Source organism: Stegostoma tigrinum, chromosome 23 (assembly GCF_030684315.1).
Source record: "Stegostoma tigrinum isolate sSteTig4 chromosome 23, sSteTig4.hap1, whole genome shotgun sequence".
Lineage (NCBI taxonomy): Eukaryota > Metazoa > Chordata > Chondrichthyes > Orectolobiformes > Stegostomatidae > Stegostoma > Stegostoma tigrinum.
This window is the reverse complement of record NC_081376.1, coordinates 21,431,281-21,449,372: the sequence shown is the minus strand read 5'-3', so window position 1 is coordinate 21,449,372 and position 18,092 is coordinate 21,431,281. Positions and strand designations below refer to the sequence as shown.

Genomic DNA, 18,092 nt, shown 5'->3' with positions numbered 1-18,092 from the left:
CCTGTATTACTGTTTGGAGATGAACGTAATCATCCCAAGAGTAAATCTTTCACTGCACAGTATGTGGGATGCCCACCAACCACAACCTGTCGAGCAAGCATTACCTAACCTTCTGCAATTACAGATTGAAAATTATTTCACAATATTCTGCACATTCAGACCTAATTCATTGCTCATTGTAAATACGTATTGCCAGTCTATTGGCAGCTTTGGCTTCAGCCGTTTAGGACTACACCATGTAAACATGAAATGGCACAAGTATCACCCTGGTGGGTAGAAAAAGATAGCCAGAGCAAAGGAACAAACCTCTCTTTGCTTGCTGATATAATGAGGCACCTCACAAACTTCAGCCCAAAATAATGCTCCAGGTCAGGGACAGATTCCTGGTAATGGATGATGCGAAGACGGGGATATTTTTTGAAATGCAGAACTGCCTGCAATGCCACATAAATAACTTTAATTATTACAGCTAATATGTGTGGGCACAAATTTGTGTGAAAGCAGGAGATTTCTGAGATTGCTTAGTTATTTGGAAGAGTTCTACATGACTGCCCGCTGTAAACAGTGTGGGGCAATGAAAAAGAAGTATGTTCCTCCACACCATGTACTTCATCTTCCAGCTGTGGTCTACACGTTTGTCTGATCATGTCCAGTAAAACTCATCTAATCGTCAATGAAACAACTGCCAAGCCAGTTCAGGAGGACATCAATACTCAACAGCAAACACATATTTCCATTAAGGAAGTGAGAGAAGACAGCGTTCTATTACTCAGAAGACAGATTTCAAAATGCTTCCCCTTCGTAAAAGAACCTGTATCTTTTCAAATGTTAGGGCATTCACAACATTGCAAGGACAAAAAAAGAAAGTTGTGGACACATGCTATAAACACAGCCAGGCTTCCAGTAAGAAAAATACCACTATGTGTAAAAATAGACTGTCATCCTCCAACACTTCCGCCATCTACAATCCGACCCCACCACTAAAGATATTTTTCCCACCGCTGTCTGCCTTCCAGAGAGACCACTCTCTCCGCGACTCCCTTGTCCGCTCCACACTCCCATCCAACCCCACCACACCCGGCACCTCCCCCTGCAACCGCAGGAAGTGCCACACTTGCCCCCAAACCTCCTTCCTCACCCCTATCCCAGGCCCCAAGATGACTTTCCACATCAAGCAGATGTCACCTGCACACGTGCTAATGTGGTATACTGCATCCACTGTACCCGGTGTGGCTTCCTCTACATTGGGGAAACCAAGTGGTGGCTTGGGGACCGCTTTGCAGAACACCTACACTCGGCTCACAATAAACAACTGCACCTCCCAGTCGCAAACCATTTCCACTCCCCCTCCCATTCCTTAGACGACATGGGCCTCCTGCAGTGCCACAATGATGCCACCCGAAGGTTGCAGGAACAGCAACTCATATTCCACTTGGGAACCCTGCAGCCCAATGGTATCAATGTGGACTTCACAAGTTTCAAAATATCCCCTCCCCTCACTGCATCCCAAAACCAGCCCAGCTCGTCCCCACCTGCCTAACCTGTTCTTCCTCTCACCTATCCCTTCCTCCCACCTCAAGCGCACCTCCATTTCCTACCTACTAACCTCATCCTCCCCCCTTGACCTGTCTATCCTCCCTGGACTGACCTATCCCCTCCCTATCTCCCCACCTATAGTCTCCTCTCCACACCACTTCTCCTCTGATTAGGGATAGTCAGCACGGTTTTGTGAAGGCAAGGTCGCGCCTCACAAACCTTATTGAGTTCTTTGAGAAGGTGACCAAACAGGTAGATGAGAGTAAACCAGTTGATGTGGTGTATATGGATTTCAGCAAGGCGTTCGATAAGGTTCCCCACAATAGGCTATTGTACAAAATGCGGAGCAATGGAATTGTGGGAGATATAGCAATTTGGATCGGAAATTGGCTTGCTGAAAGAAGACAGAGGGTGGTTGCTGATGGGAAATGTTCATCCTGGAGACCAGTAACTAGTGGTGTATCGCAAGGGTCGGTGTTGGGTCCACTGCTGTTTCTCATTTTTATAAATGACCTGGATGAGGGCGTGGAAGGATGGGTTAGTAAATTTGCAGACGACACCAAGGTCGGTGGAGTTGTGGATAGTGACGAAGGATGCTGTAGGTTGCAGAGAGACATAGATAAGCTGCAGAGCTGGACTGAGAGGTGGCAAATGGAGTTTAATGCAGACAAGTGTGAGGTGATGCACTTTGGTAGGAGTAACCGGAAGGCAAAGTACTGGGCTAATGGTAAGATTCTTAGAAGTGTAGATGAGCAGAGAGATCTCGGTGTCCAAGTACACAGATCCTTGAAAGTTGCCACCCAGGTTGACAGGGCTGTTAAGAAGGCATACAGTGTTTTAGCTTTTATTAATAGAGGGATTGAGTTCCGGAACCAACAGGTTATGGTGAAGCTGTACAAAACTCTGGTGCGGCCGCACTTGGAGTATTGTGTACAGTTCTGGTCACCGCATTATAAGAAGGATGTGGAAGCTTTGGAAAGGGTGCAGAGGAGATTTACTAGGATGTTGCCTGGTATGGAGGGAACGTCTTATGAGGACAGGCTGAGGGACTTGAGGCTGTTTTCATTAGAGAGAAGAAGGTTGAGAGGTGACTTAATTGAAACATATAAAATAATCAGAGGTTTAGATAGGGTGGATAGGGAGACCCTTTTTCCTAGGATGGTGACGGTGAGCACGAGGGGGCATAGCTTTAAATTGAGGGGTGAAAGATATAGGACAGATGTCAGAGGTAGTTTCTTTACTCAGAGAGTAGTAAGGGAACGGAACGCTTTGCCTGCAACGGTAGTAGATTCGCCAACTTTAGGTACATTTAAGTCATCATTGGACAAGCATATGGACGTACATGGAATAGTGTAGGTTAGATGGGCTTGAGATCAGTATGACAGGTTGGCACAACATTGAGGGCTGAAGGGCCTGTACTGTGCTGTAATGTTCTATGTTCTATGTTCTATTCATGTTGGGCTCTAAAAGAAATGGAGATGATGTACATGAGCAATCATTCATGCCTGACCAACAGAGGCACAGCTCAAAATTCCATAATATTCTCACATTAATTGCTACGACCAAACCTTACGAACCAAGCATCATTAAGTCTCCACAGCTCCATCACAGAAACGGCATTTTGAACTCTCCAAATTCCCATAATGGTACTGTACTTTTGTTCCCATCCTTTCATTAACCTTGCAAAACACAGTTCTACATTTATAAAACTACTAGGACACTCACTCCTGCACAATCATCAATGAATATGTATGAATCATTCAAACTTTGACAAAAATTTGTACCTCAGAGGCAGGTCCTGTATCTGCACCTGGGCAGGAGAAGGTGACAAACTCATGGCATCGTTTGTGGACAACAAAGGAGCAAACTGTAAATGAGAACATAAAATATTGTTGATTAAGTTATGCACAAACCATTCAATGTGCATCAACAAATACATAGCAATCAACACATCAATCAGAACATATAAACCAGTCAACGAAAATCAACTAACCAGTGGTACTAGAGCAGATGCTTATTCATTGTAATTGAGATTGAGGTAAATCTGCAAGTAATACAAGTTAGAACTGATGGTGCTGTCTTAATGTCACTGGATTAATCATCTAAAGACCCGTGCTCCAGCAAATGTGGATTCAATTAATGCAATTGGATATATTGGAGGCTAGTCTCAGTAATGGTGGTCACGGTACTCTTATGGACGTTTTCTGTCAGAAATTCACGTGGTTTACTAATTACAGAAGGAAATCTGCCATCCTTACCTGGTCTGACTTACATGTGAGCCTAGATACACAGCAGTGTGCTAACTCCTAATTGCCTAGTTAACTCTTAACTGTCCTAGTAGTAAGTCCCTCATTTCAAAAGTAATGAGGGATAGGCAATAAATGCTAGCCTTGCTAGTGATACCCATGCTCCATGAAAAAATACAGGAAAATAAAGAAACTGAAAATTATCTCCAAACATTGCAGGTGGGGGAAGGAGGCTCGAAGGGGGATGGGGGGTTAGATGGAGGTTCCAAGGGTCAGGGGAGAGAAGGAAGCTGTAAGGGAGATGGGGGGAGGAGACGGTGGAAGAGGAGAGAAGGAGGTTATAAGGGCGATGGGGGGAAGAAGAGGGGAAAGAAAGGAGAAGGAGGCTGTAAGGGGTAGGGTGAGAAGGGCAGAAACATTGGGTGGGGTGTGGAAAAGAGCAGTCTTACAAAGGACAGATAATTGTTTCAAATCTCTCAGCAAGATAATACTCAACTAACTGAGAGTCAGTTACTCCACTGTGGTATACAATCTCTTGAAAAATAATTTGATATGATTTGATTTATTATTGTCACATGTATCTAGGTACAGTGAAAAATTTTGTTTTGCGTGCAGTAATGTAGGTAATGAATCTCTTGAAAAGAAATGTAGAATTTCTAGCTTCAGGATGCATTGGGAAAAATATAGTGGATGCTATTGTGATGGTTACTGTATTAATTACTCATTAAATTGGAGTTTGAGACTAAGATGCAACATAAAGAGTTGTAACTGTCTGGTTAAAATCTTCAAGCTTTGTGCATGTGCATTAGCTGTGACCTCCCCAGTTTGTGGAAGATGTGATTGGGATGGTAGTTTTTTGAGCATCAATGTGTGTTTTTAAAAGTTTTCAAATTGGACAAGGGCAATGATAGCTAGGCCAGCATTTATTGCAAATTCTTAATTGCCCACAGAGGAGGTGGTGATGAGCTGCCTTCATGAACTACTGCAGTCCACAGGGGCTAGGTACAGTCAAAGCACTGTTAGGAAGGGAATTACTTATTTTGGCCCAGTGACAATAAAGGAGCTGCGATACAGTTCCAATTCAGGAAGGTGGGTGCAGCTGGTGATGGTCCCAGGTATCTGTAACCTTGTCTTTTGAAGTGGTAATGGCTGCGGGTTTGAATTGTTGCACTGCATCTTGTAGATGGTACACACTACAGCCACTGTGTGCTGGTGGTGGAGCGAGTGAATGTTCAAGGTGCTAGATGCGGTGTCATTTTTGAGAGCTGCTTTATCCTGGATGGGGTCAGGCTCCTCCAGTTGAGGGAGCTGCACTCAACCAGGCAAGTGGAGAATATTTCATCACACTCCTGACTTCTGCTTTGTCGATGGTGGACAAACTCAGAAAAGTTAGTCATTACAGTATTCCCAGTCACTGACCTGCTGTGCTGTTATTTTGAAAGACAACTTTATTTCTAACAGTTCTGAGGAAGGGTCACCGGACCCAGAGCGTTAACTCTGCTTTCTCCTCCACAGATGCTGCCAGACCTGCTGAGCTTTTCCAGCAACTTTGTTTTTGTTCCTGATTTACAGCATCCGCAGCTCTTTTGCTTTTTATTTCTAACATACCTGTTATCTTGTGCTAACGTTTTTATGGTGGTGTTTAAGAAATTAATATTCCTCTTATAGCTTTGAGCTTAATGCAAGCTTAATCATTTTTGAAGATATATATGTAAATTCTTCTAATTTTGCTTTTGTGTTGTCCAAATCCTTATATCTCCACACAAATATAGAGCTATTGTTACAACATAACTGTAGCAGTTACTAAATGAGTTAGTGGGAATCAGAAAACCCAAATGTAACCCCTTGAATTCAATGAGTGGCCCTTAAGGAGACAACTGAGAAAAGGTATTTTGACATCGGGTGTCCAACAAACACAATGATCATTGTTAATGCCGCATATCACACTGGAGAACAGTTACCCTGATTCCTAATAGCTTTAGGCTCACTAATGCTACACTCAGCTCAATTCTGCTTTGATATCACTGTCATCTCAACTCTGGAGTTCAGCCCATTTGTCCACATTTGTACCACGGCTGTAATGAATTCTGGAACCAAGTGGGTTTGTCAGAAACACAAACTGTGCATGGTAACAGGTTGTTGCAGTCTAAGCACCACTTGAGAGCAGTGTTGATGATAGTCCTGAGCAAAGTAATTGAAGCTAAGTGTAGGCTGGTAGCAATCTATCAGACTGAACTTGACCTGGTTTTTGTGAACACAATATAACTCAGCACATAAATATATTTTCAGGTATGTGCCAATGTGATATTAGGACAAGAACATTTTGGCTTCGGGCACAGCTGGTTACACAGTACAATGCTTGGGTATTGCTTTGGAGAGGAGAACAAAAGAAAAAAAATTATATAAATGGAGAGAAACTGCAGAAGACTGAAACATAAAGGGACTTGGGGGTACTTGTACATGAAACACAGAATGTTAGCACACAAGTGCGGTAGGTAATAAAAAAATTAAATGAACTGTTGATTTTTATATCAAGGGTTTTGGAGTATAAAAGTAGGGAAGCCTTAGTGCAACTGCCCAAGGTGCTGTGAAATCACAACTGGTGTACTGTGAGCAGTTCTGGTTCCCTCATTTAAGGAAAGATAGCATTTCATTGGAGGAAGTTCATAGAAGGTTTGCTTCGATGATCCCTGGTAAGGAGGGACTGTCTTATGAGCAAAGACTAAACAGTTTGGGACACTATTCAGTGGGTTTAGAAGAATGAGAGATGCTCCATTGAAACATTATTAAGGATCTTTACAGGGAAATTGCTGACTGAATGTTTGTCCTCATTGGGGAATCTAGGACCAGAGGGCATAGTCTCAGAATAAAGGGGCTCAAATTTAAGGTGGAGATGAGGAGGATTTTCTTCTCTCAGAGGATTGACAGTCGTTGAAACTCCTTGCCACAGAGAGCTGTGAGGGCAGCGTCCCTGTGTACGCTTAACGCTGAGATGGATAAATTCTTGAACAGTAAGGGAATCAAGGGTCATGGGGAGAATGCAAGAAAGTGGATCAGCCATGATCTCCCTGAACGGCCGCCAAACAGCCTACTCCTGTTCCTATTTCTTATGGTTTTCTGGTCTTACTGCTCGGATATTGTCAGGACCCAGAGTCTTGTTGTATCAGGTGTGTTCAGTCATTTCTCGATATCACTTGGAGTAAATCAAAACCGTTGAACACTCAGGAGCAGGTCAAGATTGATCATCCACTCTACTACTGGTGAAGATGGCTGCAAACGCTTGAAATCTGACTTTTGCAATGACATGTTAGATTCCCCCATCAGTGAGTATGGGAATATTTGTGGAACCTCCTCCCCAATTTATCGATTAATTGTCCAACACCATTTATGGCTGGATAAGAAAGAATTGCAGAAAGTACGTCTATTGGTTGTGTAGCTACGCAGCTCTCTCACATACTGCTTTTGCTGTTTCATATTCATGTAGATCTGTGTTATAGGTTCACCAGGTAGGCAGTGCAACCTTAGACATGCCTAGTGCTGCCCCAAGCATGCACCCCTGGACGTCTCATTGGCACTAAGTCAAACTGCCCAGAAAGCAGGTCTCAGACACAATGGGCTGAATAGCCTTCTTCTGCAACATAACAATTCTACCCCTCTATGATTCAAAGACTGTTGATCCCATTTCTTGGTGATAGATTGAGTGGTTTGCCAGACCACGAGGTTACAGATTGTAATTTAATATGATTTTGTTGCGGCCGATAGACCCCAATTTCTTACTGATGCCCAGTTTTGAGCAACTACATCTTTTTTGAATCTATCCCATTTAGCACAATGGTAGTGGCACCCAACACAATACATGATATCATAAGTAAAAGCTCTTGTGATATAGAAAGTCCAGGATCCAGACCCACCTGCCTCAGTAGTGTGCCATAACATGTCCGACCAAATTATTCCAATATCGTTAATGTGACGATGGAACTTTAGCTCCCATTGCTGTCATTGACAGATGTACCTGTGACGGGTAGATCGGTGAGGGTGAAGCCAAGCAGGTTTGTCTCCCTCTTGTTCATTCTCTCACTGACTGCCGCCAGCCTAGTCTAGAACTTATGTTCTTCAGGGCTCCGCCAATAGACTTCTTTCCCTGAAAGGCGCCTCTGAATCAAATGGGGTTTTACAATAACCCAGTTGTTTTGAGGTCACCACTGTTCAGGCTATCTTTAAAGTCTAGAATTAATTTTTAAAATGCTGAGAAAAGATAGATTTTGTTAAAGCTTTCACCTTGCACTCATCAGGACACTTCACAAGAATATCAATATCAAATATTGTCCAATTACAGAATCACATCTAATGGTGGACACTGTGTTATGACCTTTACAAGTGTAAGCTGTTTAGATATAGTTGGTAAATTATTTGTTATAAATAGGTGAAGGCATTATGCTGTTTGATACAATCCATCAGTCTTTCCGACAATGAATCTGGAATCTCACCGGCACTGGAATTCATATAACCAATCACTAATTTGTATGATCAGCAGCGAGTCGTTTTGGTTTAAGATAAAGTGTGGAGCTGGAGTCTTTTTGGTTTGATGTTCACAGCATCTAGTTAGGGGCAAATATCACTTCTGTTGGTATTACACAGTAGCAGCATGAAACAACTAACAACACTGTGCTCTAACTTTTGTGGTAACATTGGAAGTCAGCTGGACAGTTTTCAGCACCATGGGTGATTTCTTCAGGAACTTTCATGAGTTTGTGTGATATACAGTGATAAGTGATCTGATCATGGCAGCCTTTTCCTCGCAGAATGCTTTGACACATCTGACCGTTATCTGTCAATTATCATCAATTGATGCATTATTCACAGAAACGTATCTACCAATTAGCATTCTCTCATGCATTAGAAATGTTGGTTTTCTTCATGAGTTGGTATTTTTGTGATGGCTGCAAGATGGAAAGCTTCAACAAAGTGTGTACTTTTTTCAGAAGTACTCAAGTTCTGCGCTACCAAACAACTTAAAAGTAAAATCTCATCAGCCATCATGGTGGGATTTGATTTAATTCCCCCCAGAGCATTAGCTGGGGGGGAGGGGGGGGCACCTGAATTACGGATTCAGTAATTATCATTATCCCACCGTTTCCCTAACTCTGAGCTCCCAATGGACAGGCATTAGGTACATGTCCCCCATCAGTACTGCCAGGACTAGTACAGCATATTTTAGATACAATGTAAACACTGTAAAACCAAATTTCTTCCGGTATTCTGTCAAAAATTTCATAACCCCAGCAGAATGCCTAACAAAAGAACTGCCGGTGTTTAGAATTTGGTTATTACATTATACCCAGGACTTGTGCAAGTGAGGGTGAAGTTCTCCAGGAGATTTTGTGCTGATAAGTATCGGTGGAAGTGCAATTCCAACAAAATTGCTGATTTTCAAACCGGTATTACTCACTCACAGCACATTATTCCCAATCTCAGATGCATTTCCGAAAATAGGGTACGGCACAGAGTTTTGAAAGAGCTCAAATTTATGGAAGGTTTTATGGACAGAAGATTATCAGGACTGCACTTAACAATAGAGTCTGAAGGTGACAACGGATGAATGATTCCAGCAGTAAATGGAAGCTAAGTAATGGAACAGGTTGTTACAGAGGTTGAAGACAGAAGTACTTCCATATGATTAAGAGTGAAAATTCAAGAAATAAATATGGACAAAGTTATCAGGATAATATCAGAAAGAAAGCATAAAAAGCTTTTTACTTGAGAAGAGTATGAGTGAAGAACAGTTTTAGCACGAGCATTACATTGCATAAAAGTTATCCCACACAATAAAGAAATTGACTATTCTGATTGATAACAGGAAATTGATTCAAAGCAGTTGTAACTGCCAATTACTAAATACACTGATTTCTGTGTGTGTATTCTACAGCATCTGTTTTGTAGCTTCAAAGACAGTTGGCTTTTGAGTACTTCTTCATAAAGTGAGCCACATCAATATGGTGAACATTTATAGTGATAACTTTGCTAAACTGAAAGATTCACAAAGTCGTTGAACAATTGCAATGGTAATTTACTGAGCCCACCAGGGCTAATGGAAAAGGAGAAAGCTTCTTTAACCAGTCAGTGGATGGCGGATGAAGTTGCCTTTACGCTTGATTCTCACATTCTCTACAGCGTTCTCTATTGTTTCCCACTTTAACCATTAGGCTTAAGGCTGTGGATATTCATTCTACGAAAATGACCTGACTTAGTATTCAGAGATAATGGGAACTGCAGATGCTGGAGAATCCAAGACAACAAAATGTGAGGCTGGATGAACACAGCAGGCCAAGCAGCATCTCAGGAGCACAAAAGCTGACGTTTCGGGCCTAGACCCTTCATCAGAGAGGGGGATGGAGTGAGGGTTCTGGAATAAATAGGGAGGGAGGGGGAGGCGGACCGAAGATGGAGAGAAAAGAAGATAGGTGGAGAGAGTATAGGTGGGGAGATAGGGAGGTGATAGGTCAGTCCAGGGAAGACGGACAGGTCAAGGAGGTGGGATGAGGTTAGTAGGTAGATGGGGATGCAGCTTGGGGTGGGAGGAAGGGATGGGTGAGAGGAAGAACAGGTTAGGGAGGCAGAGACAGATTGGACTGGTTTTGGGATGCAGTGGGTGGAGGGGAAGAGCTGGGCTGGTTGTGTGGTGCAGTGGGGGGAGGGGACGAACTGGGCTGGTTTAGGGATGCAGTTGGGGAAGGGGAGATTTTGAAACTGGTGAAGTCCACATTGATACCATTAGGCTGCAGGGTTCCCAGGCGGAATATGAGTTGCTGTTCCTGCAATCTTCGGGTGGCATCATTGTGGCACTGCAGGAGGCCCACGATGGACATGTCATCTAAAGAATGGGAGGGGGAGTGGAAATGGTTTGCGACTGGGAGGTGCAGTAGTTTGTTGCGAACTGAGCGGAGGTGTTCTGCAAAGCGGTCTCCAAGCCTCCGCTTGGTTTCCCCAATGTAGAGGAAGCCGCACCGGGTACAGTGGATGCAGTATACCACATTGGCAGATGTGCAGGTGAACCTCTGCTTAATGTGGAAAACAGTCCCTTACGTCGGTTACGTGGAACAGTCCCTCTTCCGCACCTACACAGGCCCCAAACCCCACCTCTTCCTCCGGTACATTGATGACTGTATCGGCGCCGCCTCATGCTCCCCAGAGGAGCTCGAACAGTTCATCCACTTCACCAACACCTTCCACCCCAACCTTCACTTCACCTGGGCTATCTCCAGCACATCCCTCACCTTCCCGGACCTCTCAGTCTCCATCTCAGGTAACCAGCTTGTAACTGATGTCCATTTCAAGCCCACCGACTCCCACAGCTACCTAGAATACACCTCCTCCCACCCACCCTCCTGCAAAAATTCCATCCCCTATTCCCAATTCCTCCGCCTCCGCCGCATCTGCTCCCACGACAAGACATTCCACTCCCGCACATCCCAGATATCCAAGTTCTTCAAGGACCGCAACTTTCACCCCACAGTGATCGAGAACGCCCTCAACCGTGTCTCCCGTATTTCCCGCAACACATCCCTCACACCCCGCCCCCGCCACAACCGCCCTAAGAGGATCTCCCTCGTTCTCACACACCACCCCACCAACCTCCGGATACAACGCATCATCCTCTGACACTTCCGCCATCTACAATCCAACCCCACCACCCAAGACATTTTTCCATCCCCACCCCTGTCTGCTTTCCGGAGAGACCACTCTCTCCGTGACTCCCTTGTTCGCTCCACACTGCCCTCCAACCCCACCACACCCGGCACCTTCCCCTGCAACCGCAGGAAATGCTACACTTGCCCCCACACCTCCCCCCTCACCCCTATCCCAGGCCCCAAGATGACATTCCACATTAAGCAGAGGTTCACCTGCACATCTGCCAATGTGGTATACTGCATCCACTGTACCCGGTGTGGCTTCCTCTACATTGGGGAAACCAAGCGGAGGCTTGGAGACCGCTTTGCAGAACACCTCCACTCAGTTCGCAACAAACTACTGCACCTCCCAGTAGCAAACCATTTCCACTCCCCCTCCCATTCTTTAGATGACATGTCCATCATGGGCCTCCTGCACTGCCACAATGATGCCACCCGAAGGTTGCAGGAACAGCAACTCATATTCCGCCTGGGAACCCTACAGCCTAATGGTATCAATGTGGACTTCACCAGTTTCAAAATCTCCCCTTCCCCCACCGCATCCCAAAACCAGCCCAGTTCGTCCCTGCCCCCCCACTGCACCACACAACCAGCCCAGCTCTTCCCCTCCACCCACTGCATCCCAAAACCAGTCCAACCTGTCTCTGCCTCCCTAACCTGTTCTTCCTCTCACCCATCCCTTCCTCCCACCCCAAGCCGCACCCCCATCTACCTACTAACCTCATCCCACTTCCTTGACCTGTCCGTCTTCCCTGGACTGACCTATCCCCTCCCTACCTCCCCACCTATACTCTCCTCTCCACCTATCTTCTTTTCTCTCCATCTTCGGTCCGCCTCCCCCTCTCTCCCTATTTATTCCAGAACCCTCACCCCATCCCCCTCTCTGATGAAGGGTCTAGGCCCGAAACGTCAGCTTTTGAGCTCCTGAGATGCTGCTTGGCCTGCTGTGTTCATCCAGCCTCACATTTTGTTGACTTTGTATTCATTCTGTGTTAGAATAAACAATGATACCTTTAATAGTTGCTCAAAAGAAAACAGAACAGAAACATTAACTAGATTCAACACCTAGAAAGCAGTTAAATATAACTTAACAACTGAGCCAAACAACTACCATGAAATACTGATACACGTTAAATAGATGTAAAAATAAGCTCTATAGTTGCTCTGTGGTTTCAATGTCTTCCACTTTGCTCTGATCGCCAGACAAATTTGTTGCTCTTCTTGACACAAATATGAATCTTTTAAATGAACTCATTAGCTCAAAATTCAGGTCCGCAGCACAACTGAGACCCTCTAAGCGGGCACTCTACACAATACAGTAATGGTATCTATGTCCGCTGCTCGTCTCCAGTAGCTTCTGATCTTGTGCTGCTATGATATCACTCAAGCTAATGGTTGATTTGAAGCCTTATAAAATTAGGGAAATAATATCGGGTACAATTCAAAAGGGATGCAGGTACAGAGAGCTGAGAGGATTTGTACACAAACTGCTGAAGGTGGCTGGGCAAATGGACACAGTAATTAGAAAACCAAATTAGGATCGTGGGCTTTATTAACAAAGGCATAGGCCTTAAGTTTGCCGGTGTATCTGCCATGGCAAAAATGCTAGAATTTGCTGGGAACAGCAAGTCCTACCTCAGTTCCCTCCTCTCCTCCCACAACCTGCCCACTCTAATTTTCATGGGGACTGGGGAAAGGCCACAGTTCAAACATATACACCGTTCCCAGAGGCTACTAAATGACCAGATGCATCCACTGAAATGAGATCTGGAATCCCTGGTCTGGACCATATTGCATGGAAATTAAACCAGGTAAGTGCAGGTCTGTTCTCTGCACAATTCTAGTGGAGAGCTGGGGTAAACCCCTGGAGAGTGCTGAACCCATATGGAGAGGGTCCTAATGTGGCTTGGAGTCAGTCAGTCAGGAATACCTGGGAAGTGGGTGGTACTCAAATGCCCTTTGGGACAGTTAGCTGTGGAGAATACTGTGTGTAAATGGTGCATAAACACATGGAACTATCCAACTTGTGAGGATCTGTCAACAAGTGTCAAGAAGGGCTTATCTTTCAAAAAGGTACAAAAGGTGTTAATGTCTCAAAACATGTGCTATAGCATTGACCCGATACTGAACTAGACTAGCCATGCTAACACTGCAGCTACAAGAGCAGGTCAGAGATTGGAAGTTTTAAGGTGACCAACTCACCTCCTAAATCCTCAAAGTCTGTCCACTGTGTACAATGCACAAGTCCAGAGTATAATGGAATAGTCCCCACTTGGATGAATGCAGCTCCATCAACACTTAAGAAGCTTGACATCATCCAGAGAAAGGCATTCTGATTCATCAGCACTCCAGCTCATAACTTCAACATTCACTCCCTCTGCCATTGATACACAGTGGTAGCATAATGTACCATCTATAAGCAGTACCGCAAGGCTCCTTAGACAATACCTTCTACCATTTAGAAGGATGAGGCTGCAGATACCCGCCAATATCACCAAGCACAAATTCCTCTTGAAGCCACACATCACCCTGTCTTGGACCCATACAGGTCATTCCTTTAATGTCACTGAGTCAAAATCCTGGAGCTCCCTCCCTCACATCCTGCTATTAACTCATGCTGTTCAGACCCTTGCTGAGCACAGAGACACCCAGGGCACTGATCTTGCTCAAACCAATGTTAGAATCAGGTAAATGAGAAAGCAGCACAGTATTTATGGGATAACAAGGTATAGAGCTGGATGAACACAGCAGGCCAAGCAGCATCAGAGGAGCAGGAAAGCTGATGTTTCGGGTCTGGATTCTTCTTTAGAAACACATGGGTGGAGAACCATGTTTCTTCATTTCTGAATAAGGGTCCAGACCCGAAACATCAGCTTTCCTGCTCGGCCTGCTGTGTTCATCCAACTCTACACTTTGTTATCTCAGATTCTCTAGCATTGGCAGTTCCCACTATCTCTGAAACAGTATTTATGGGTTGCCTACCTCTGTGCTGAGGACTGGTTAGCTTAGTTGGCTGGACAGCTGGTTTGCAATGCAGAATAATGCCAATAGCATAGGTTCAATACCAACACTAGCTGAGGTTACTATGAAGGACTCTTCTCCTCAACATCTCCCATTGCTTGAGGCATAGTGACCCTCAGGCTGAACCGTCCAGTTGCCGCTGTCCAATGAGAGAGCAGCCCTAAGGCCTGGTAAGACTATGGTGACATTACCCTTATCCCAATGGTGACAGGTTCAGGCAAATTCCTGAATTGTAACTCCTGTGGCAGAATTTCTAGTCTATAAATTCTCATGAGGACAATTAGAAACTTCATTCTAGATTTTTAAGGCTTACATTTCCAACAAAAATGTATGAAGGCGATGAAAGAACTCCACAGGGTACACGGGGTGTTAGTCACTGGTTTTGCACTTCTGCAATGATTTCTTCACATTATCCCAAGTTTAGCTTCACACTATTGGCTTTAAAAAGCTTTAACATTTCTCAATAAGGAGGTTGGGCAAAGATATTGTGACACTAGGTGATGCCAAAACAAACTGAATTCACTAATAGCTCCTTATTTTTGACAACGACTAGCTCACCCTTGAATATTTGGCTGAGGTCAAAAATCCACCACAGGGGAACTGTGAACCTCCAGCAGGGTGTTAATATAAAGAATACCTTGCATTACTAGGCTGCACCCGAGTTACTGCTGTTTGACAAAGAATTGTAGGAATTCTTTCAGAATTTACAGAAACAGAATCTCTCAATGATGCTGTGGGAAGCCAAAGAGGATTTGTCATATCTTCCTGGATATTGAAGTTGTGTCATTAGGTCTGGATTGTTGCCAATTCACTACCTCTGTTCAGGAAGGGAGAAAGTAATGAACTGGATAATTATATGTCATTCAACCTAACACCAGAGAGGGTAAGCTTCCAAAGCTGTAACATGTGATAACTGTAATAAAGACTCAGAAAGACATAGATTAATAAAGGACAGCACAAATTAGTAAAAGTCAAGTTGTATCTTGCAAATTTAACACAGTGCAATATGCATGCACATTGAATGCATATCTGTACAATGTGATACATGGTAAATCATATATTTTGTACTTGGTATAATCAACTTTACAATCTGGCATGCACAATGATCCACACTGTACTCGATAGTACATGGTAGAGCATGACAGATATACTTGAGGGTCTTGGGGGCCACATATTGTATATTGTGATAAATGATACACCTAATCCATTATAGCATTGTATAAAGGTAGAGATATAATGGGAACTGCAAATGCTGGAGAATCCAAGATAACAAAGTGTGGAGCTGGATGAACACAGCAGGCCAAGTAGCATCTCAGGAGCACAAAAGCTGACGTTTCAGGCCTAGACCCAGGATAGAGGTAAAGGTAGAGCTGTTTCTGATTTCAGTCAGGTCTTTAAGTGCAAGTTAGTTATAATGAAATAATTCCTGAGAGACAGAGTAAACTATATCAGATACTGTATCTGAATTTACTCTTTGCACAGTCCACTTATTGAATAACTATACATTACTTACCACAATATTCTACATATAGAATATCAAGTAATGTGTACACTGTACTATATACTAATGTATTCCATATCATGTTAAATGATCTATTGCCCATGCCTTATCACACACAACAATAAAACTGCATGTGAGTTTCATTCTTGAGGAGTAACCCTCATGTAGCAATCCAGCTAAAGCACATTTTCCAACTTGAAACATGGTGAACAAACACTGTCAAGAAGCTGACCGAATCCCAGCCTCTGGGCTCTTTGTCAGAGCAGTAAAAAAGTACACCGACTGACTCACATCTACAGTTAATTCTGAGAGTTACTGATTGTATCAAACTTAATTAAAACATATAATTATACAAAGAGGAGTAGTGTGTCAGCAAACTGGGCAGAATATTTTAAAGAAGGCTAAATAAATACCAAGAACAGAAAAAGCACTGTACAAGAGAAAGCTAGCTAGATAGTAAGAATAATTATAGGTATTTTTAAAAAAGAATCAAGCAAGACAGCATTAGTGCTATAGAAAGTGAGTCTGGAGAGTTAATGGAAAATAAAACGAGCTGGCAGCTGAATTGGACAGGTATTTTGTATCAGTTTTCATTATGGGGAGTTCATGTAACATCCCAGGATATACCAGAAAATGAGAGGAGGGGATGAACTCAAGTAAATTATAATCACCAGGGAAATAATACTGAGTAAATGATTGGAGCTGTGGGCTGACATGTCCATAGATTCAGACAGACTTAATCTTAGTATCTGAAGAGAAGTAGGTGGTGAGATAGTTAATGTGTTAGTTTCAATGTTCCAATATTCCCTAGATTCAGGGAAGATTCCATTAGCCTGGCAAATAATGAATCTGAGTCCTCTATTCAAAAAGGGAGAGAGACAAAAAGCAGGAAACTACAGGCTTAGCTTAGCGTCTGACACAGGGAAGATGTTAGTGAGGCTAGTGAGAGAATTGATGCATTGCTTTAAATTCCTAAAATTTCCTAAATTCAGAAAAGATTCCACTAAGTTGGAAAATAGCAAATGTGACTCATTTATTCAAAATGGGAGCCAGATACTACAGACCAGTTACCATAACATCTCTTACAGAAAGATGTCAGAAGTTTTTTTTATTGAAGAAGCCGTAGCAGGGTACTTCACAAAGTTTAAAGCAATCAGGCAGCATTACGATGGCCATCAACCAAGTTACTGAAGTTCTTTGAAGAAGTAACATGTGCTGTGGAAAAAGGAAGGTGAAGATGGATGTATTCCATTTAGATTTCCAAAAGGCTTTTAATAAACTGTCACATGAAAAGTTATTGCAAAAGATAAAGGGTCAGGATGTAGCAGATATCATATTGGTACGAAGAAACGAGAGGGTAGCTAACATGAAATAGAATTAGCGTAACCGGGACATTTTCTAGCTGACAAGTTTTCATGAGTGGTGTGTCACAACAAGTCAGTGCTGCATCTAAAGGGAGGAGGCAAAAGGACAGGGGGCTGTGGAGAAGGTGGTACGAGGAGGCTATAAGAGGAATAGGAAGAGTGAGGCTATTTGGTTGGGGAAGAGAAAGGTGTCAAAGGAGAGAAAACAATCTTTAACTTGTCAACAATGAAATACTTGGCTACTGGGAGCCAGGAGAACTTGAAGAAGTCGCTGAAGTAATGAACTGCTTGAAAATGAACAAGGGATTTCATTTGTAAAGGACTCCTATGGGGGAAATGAAATGCCGTTGTTTTGGACACCATGTGTCAATTAGTATATTTAAATATGAGATTGACAGCTGAGATGCAGTACAAAGGAAAGTAACTACCTGGGATAAAATGCTGAATGATAATGGGAACTGCAAATGCTGGAGAATCCAAGATAATAAAATGTGAGGCTGGATGAACACAGCAGGCCAAGCAGCATCTCAGGAGCACAAAAGCTGACGTTTCGAGCCTAGACCCTTCATCAGAGAGTGGAAGACGTTGAAACCACAGAGCAACTATAGAGCTTATTTTTACATCTATTTAACGTGTATCAGTATTTCATGGTAGTTGTTTGGCTCAGTTGTTATGTTATATTTAACTGTGCTTTCTAGGTGTTGAATCTAGTTAATGTTTCTGTTCTGTTTTCTTT

At 43.4% G+C, this 18,092-nt stretch overlaps 1 protein-coding gene across 3 annotated transcripts in view; it reads right to left on the bottom strand.

The window, feature by feature from the left end:
• Nucleotides 1-18,092, bottom strand: part of prkcba (protein kinase C, beta a) — a 270,274-nt gene that overhangs the window by 121,967 nt on the left and 130,215 nt on the right. For all 3 annotated transcript variants that reach the window (XM_059653984.1, XM_059653983.1, XM_059653985.1), the window contains one exon: nt 3,321-3,403. In XM_059653984.1, the coding sequence (XP_059509967.1) occupies nt 3,321-3,403 (83 nt within the window). The remainder of the gene's footprint in view (nt 1-3,320; nt 3,404-18,092) is intronic.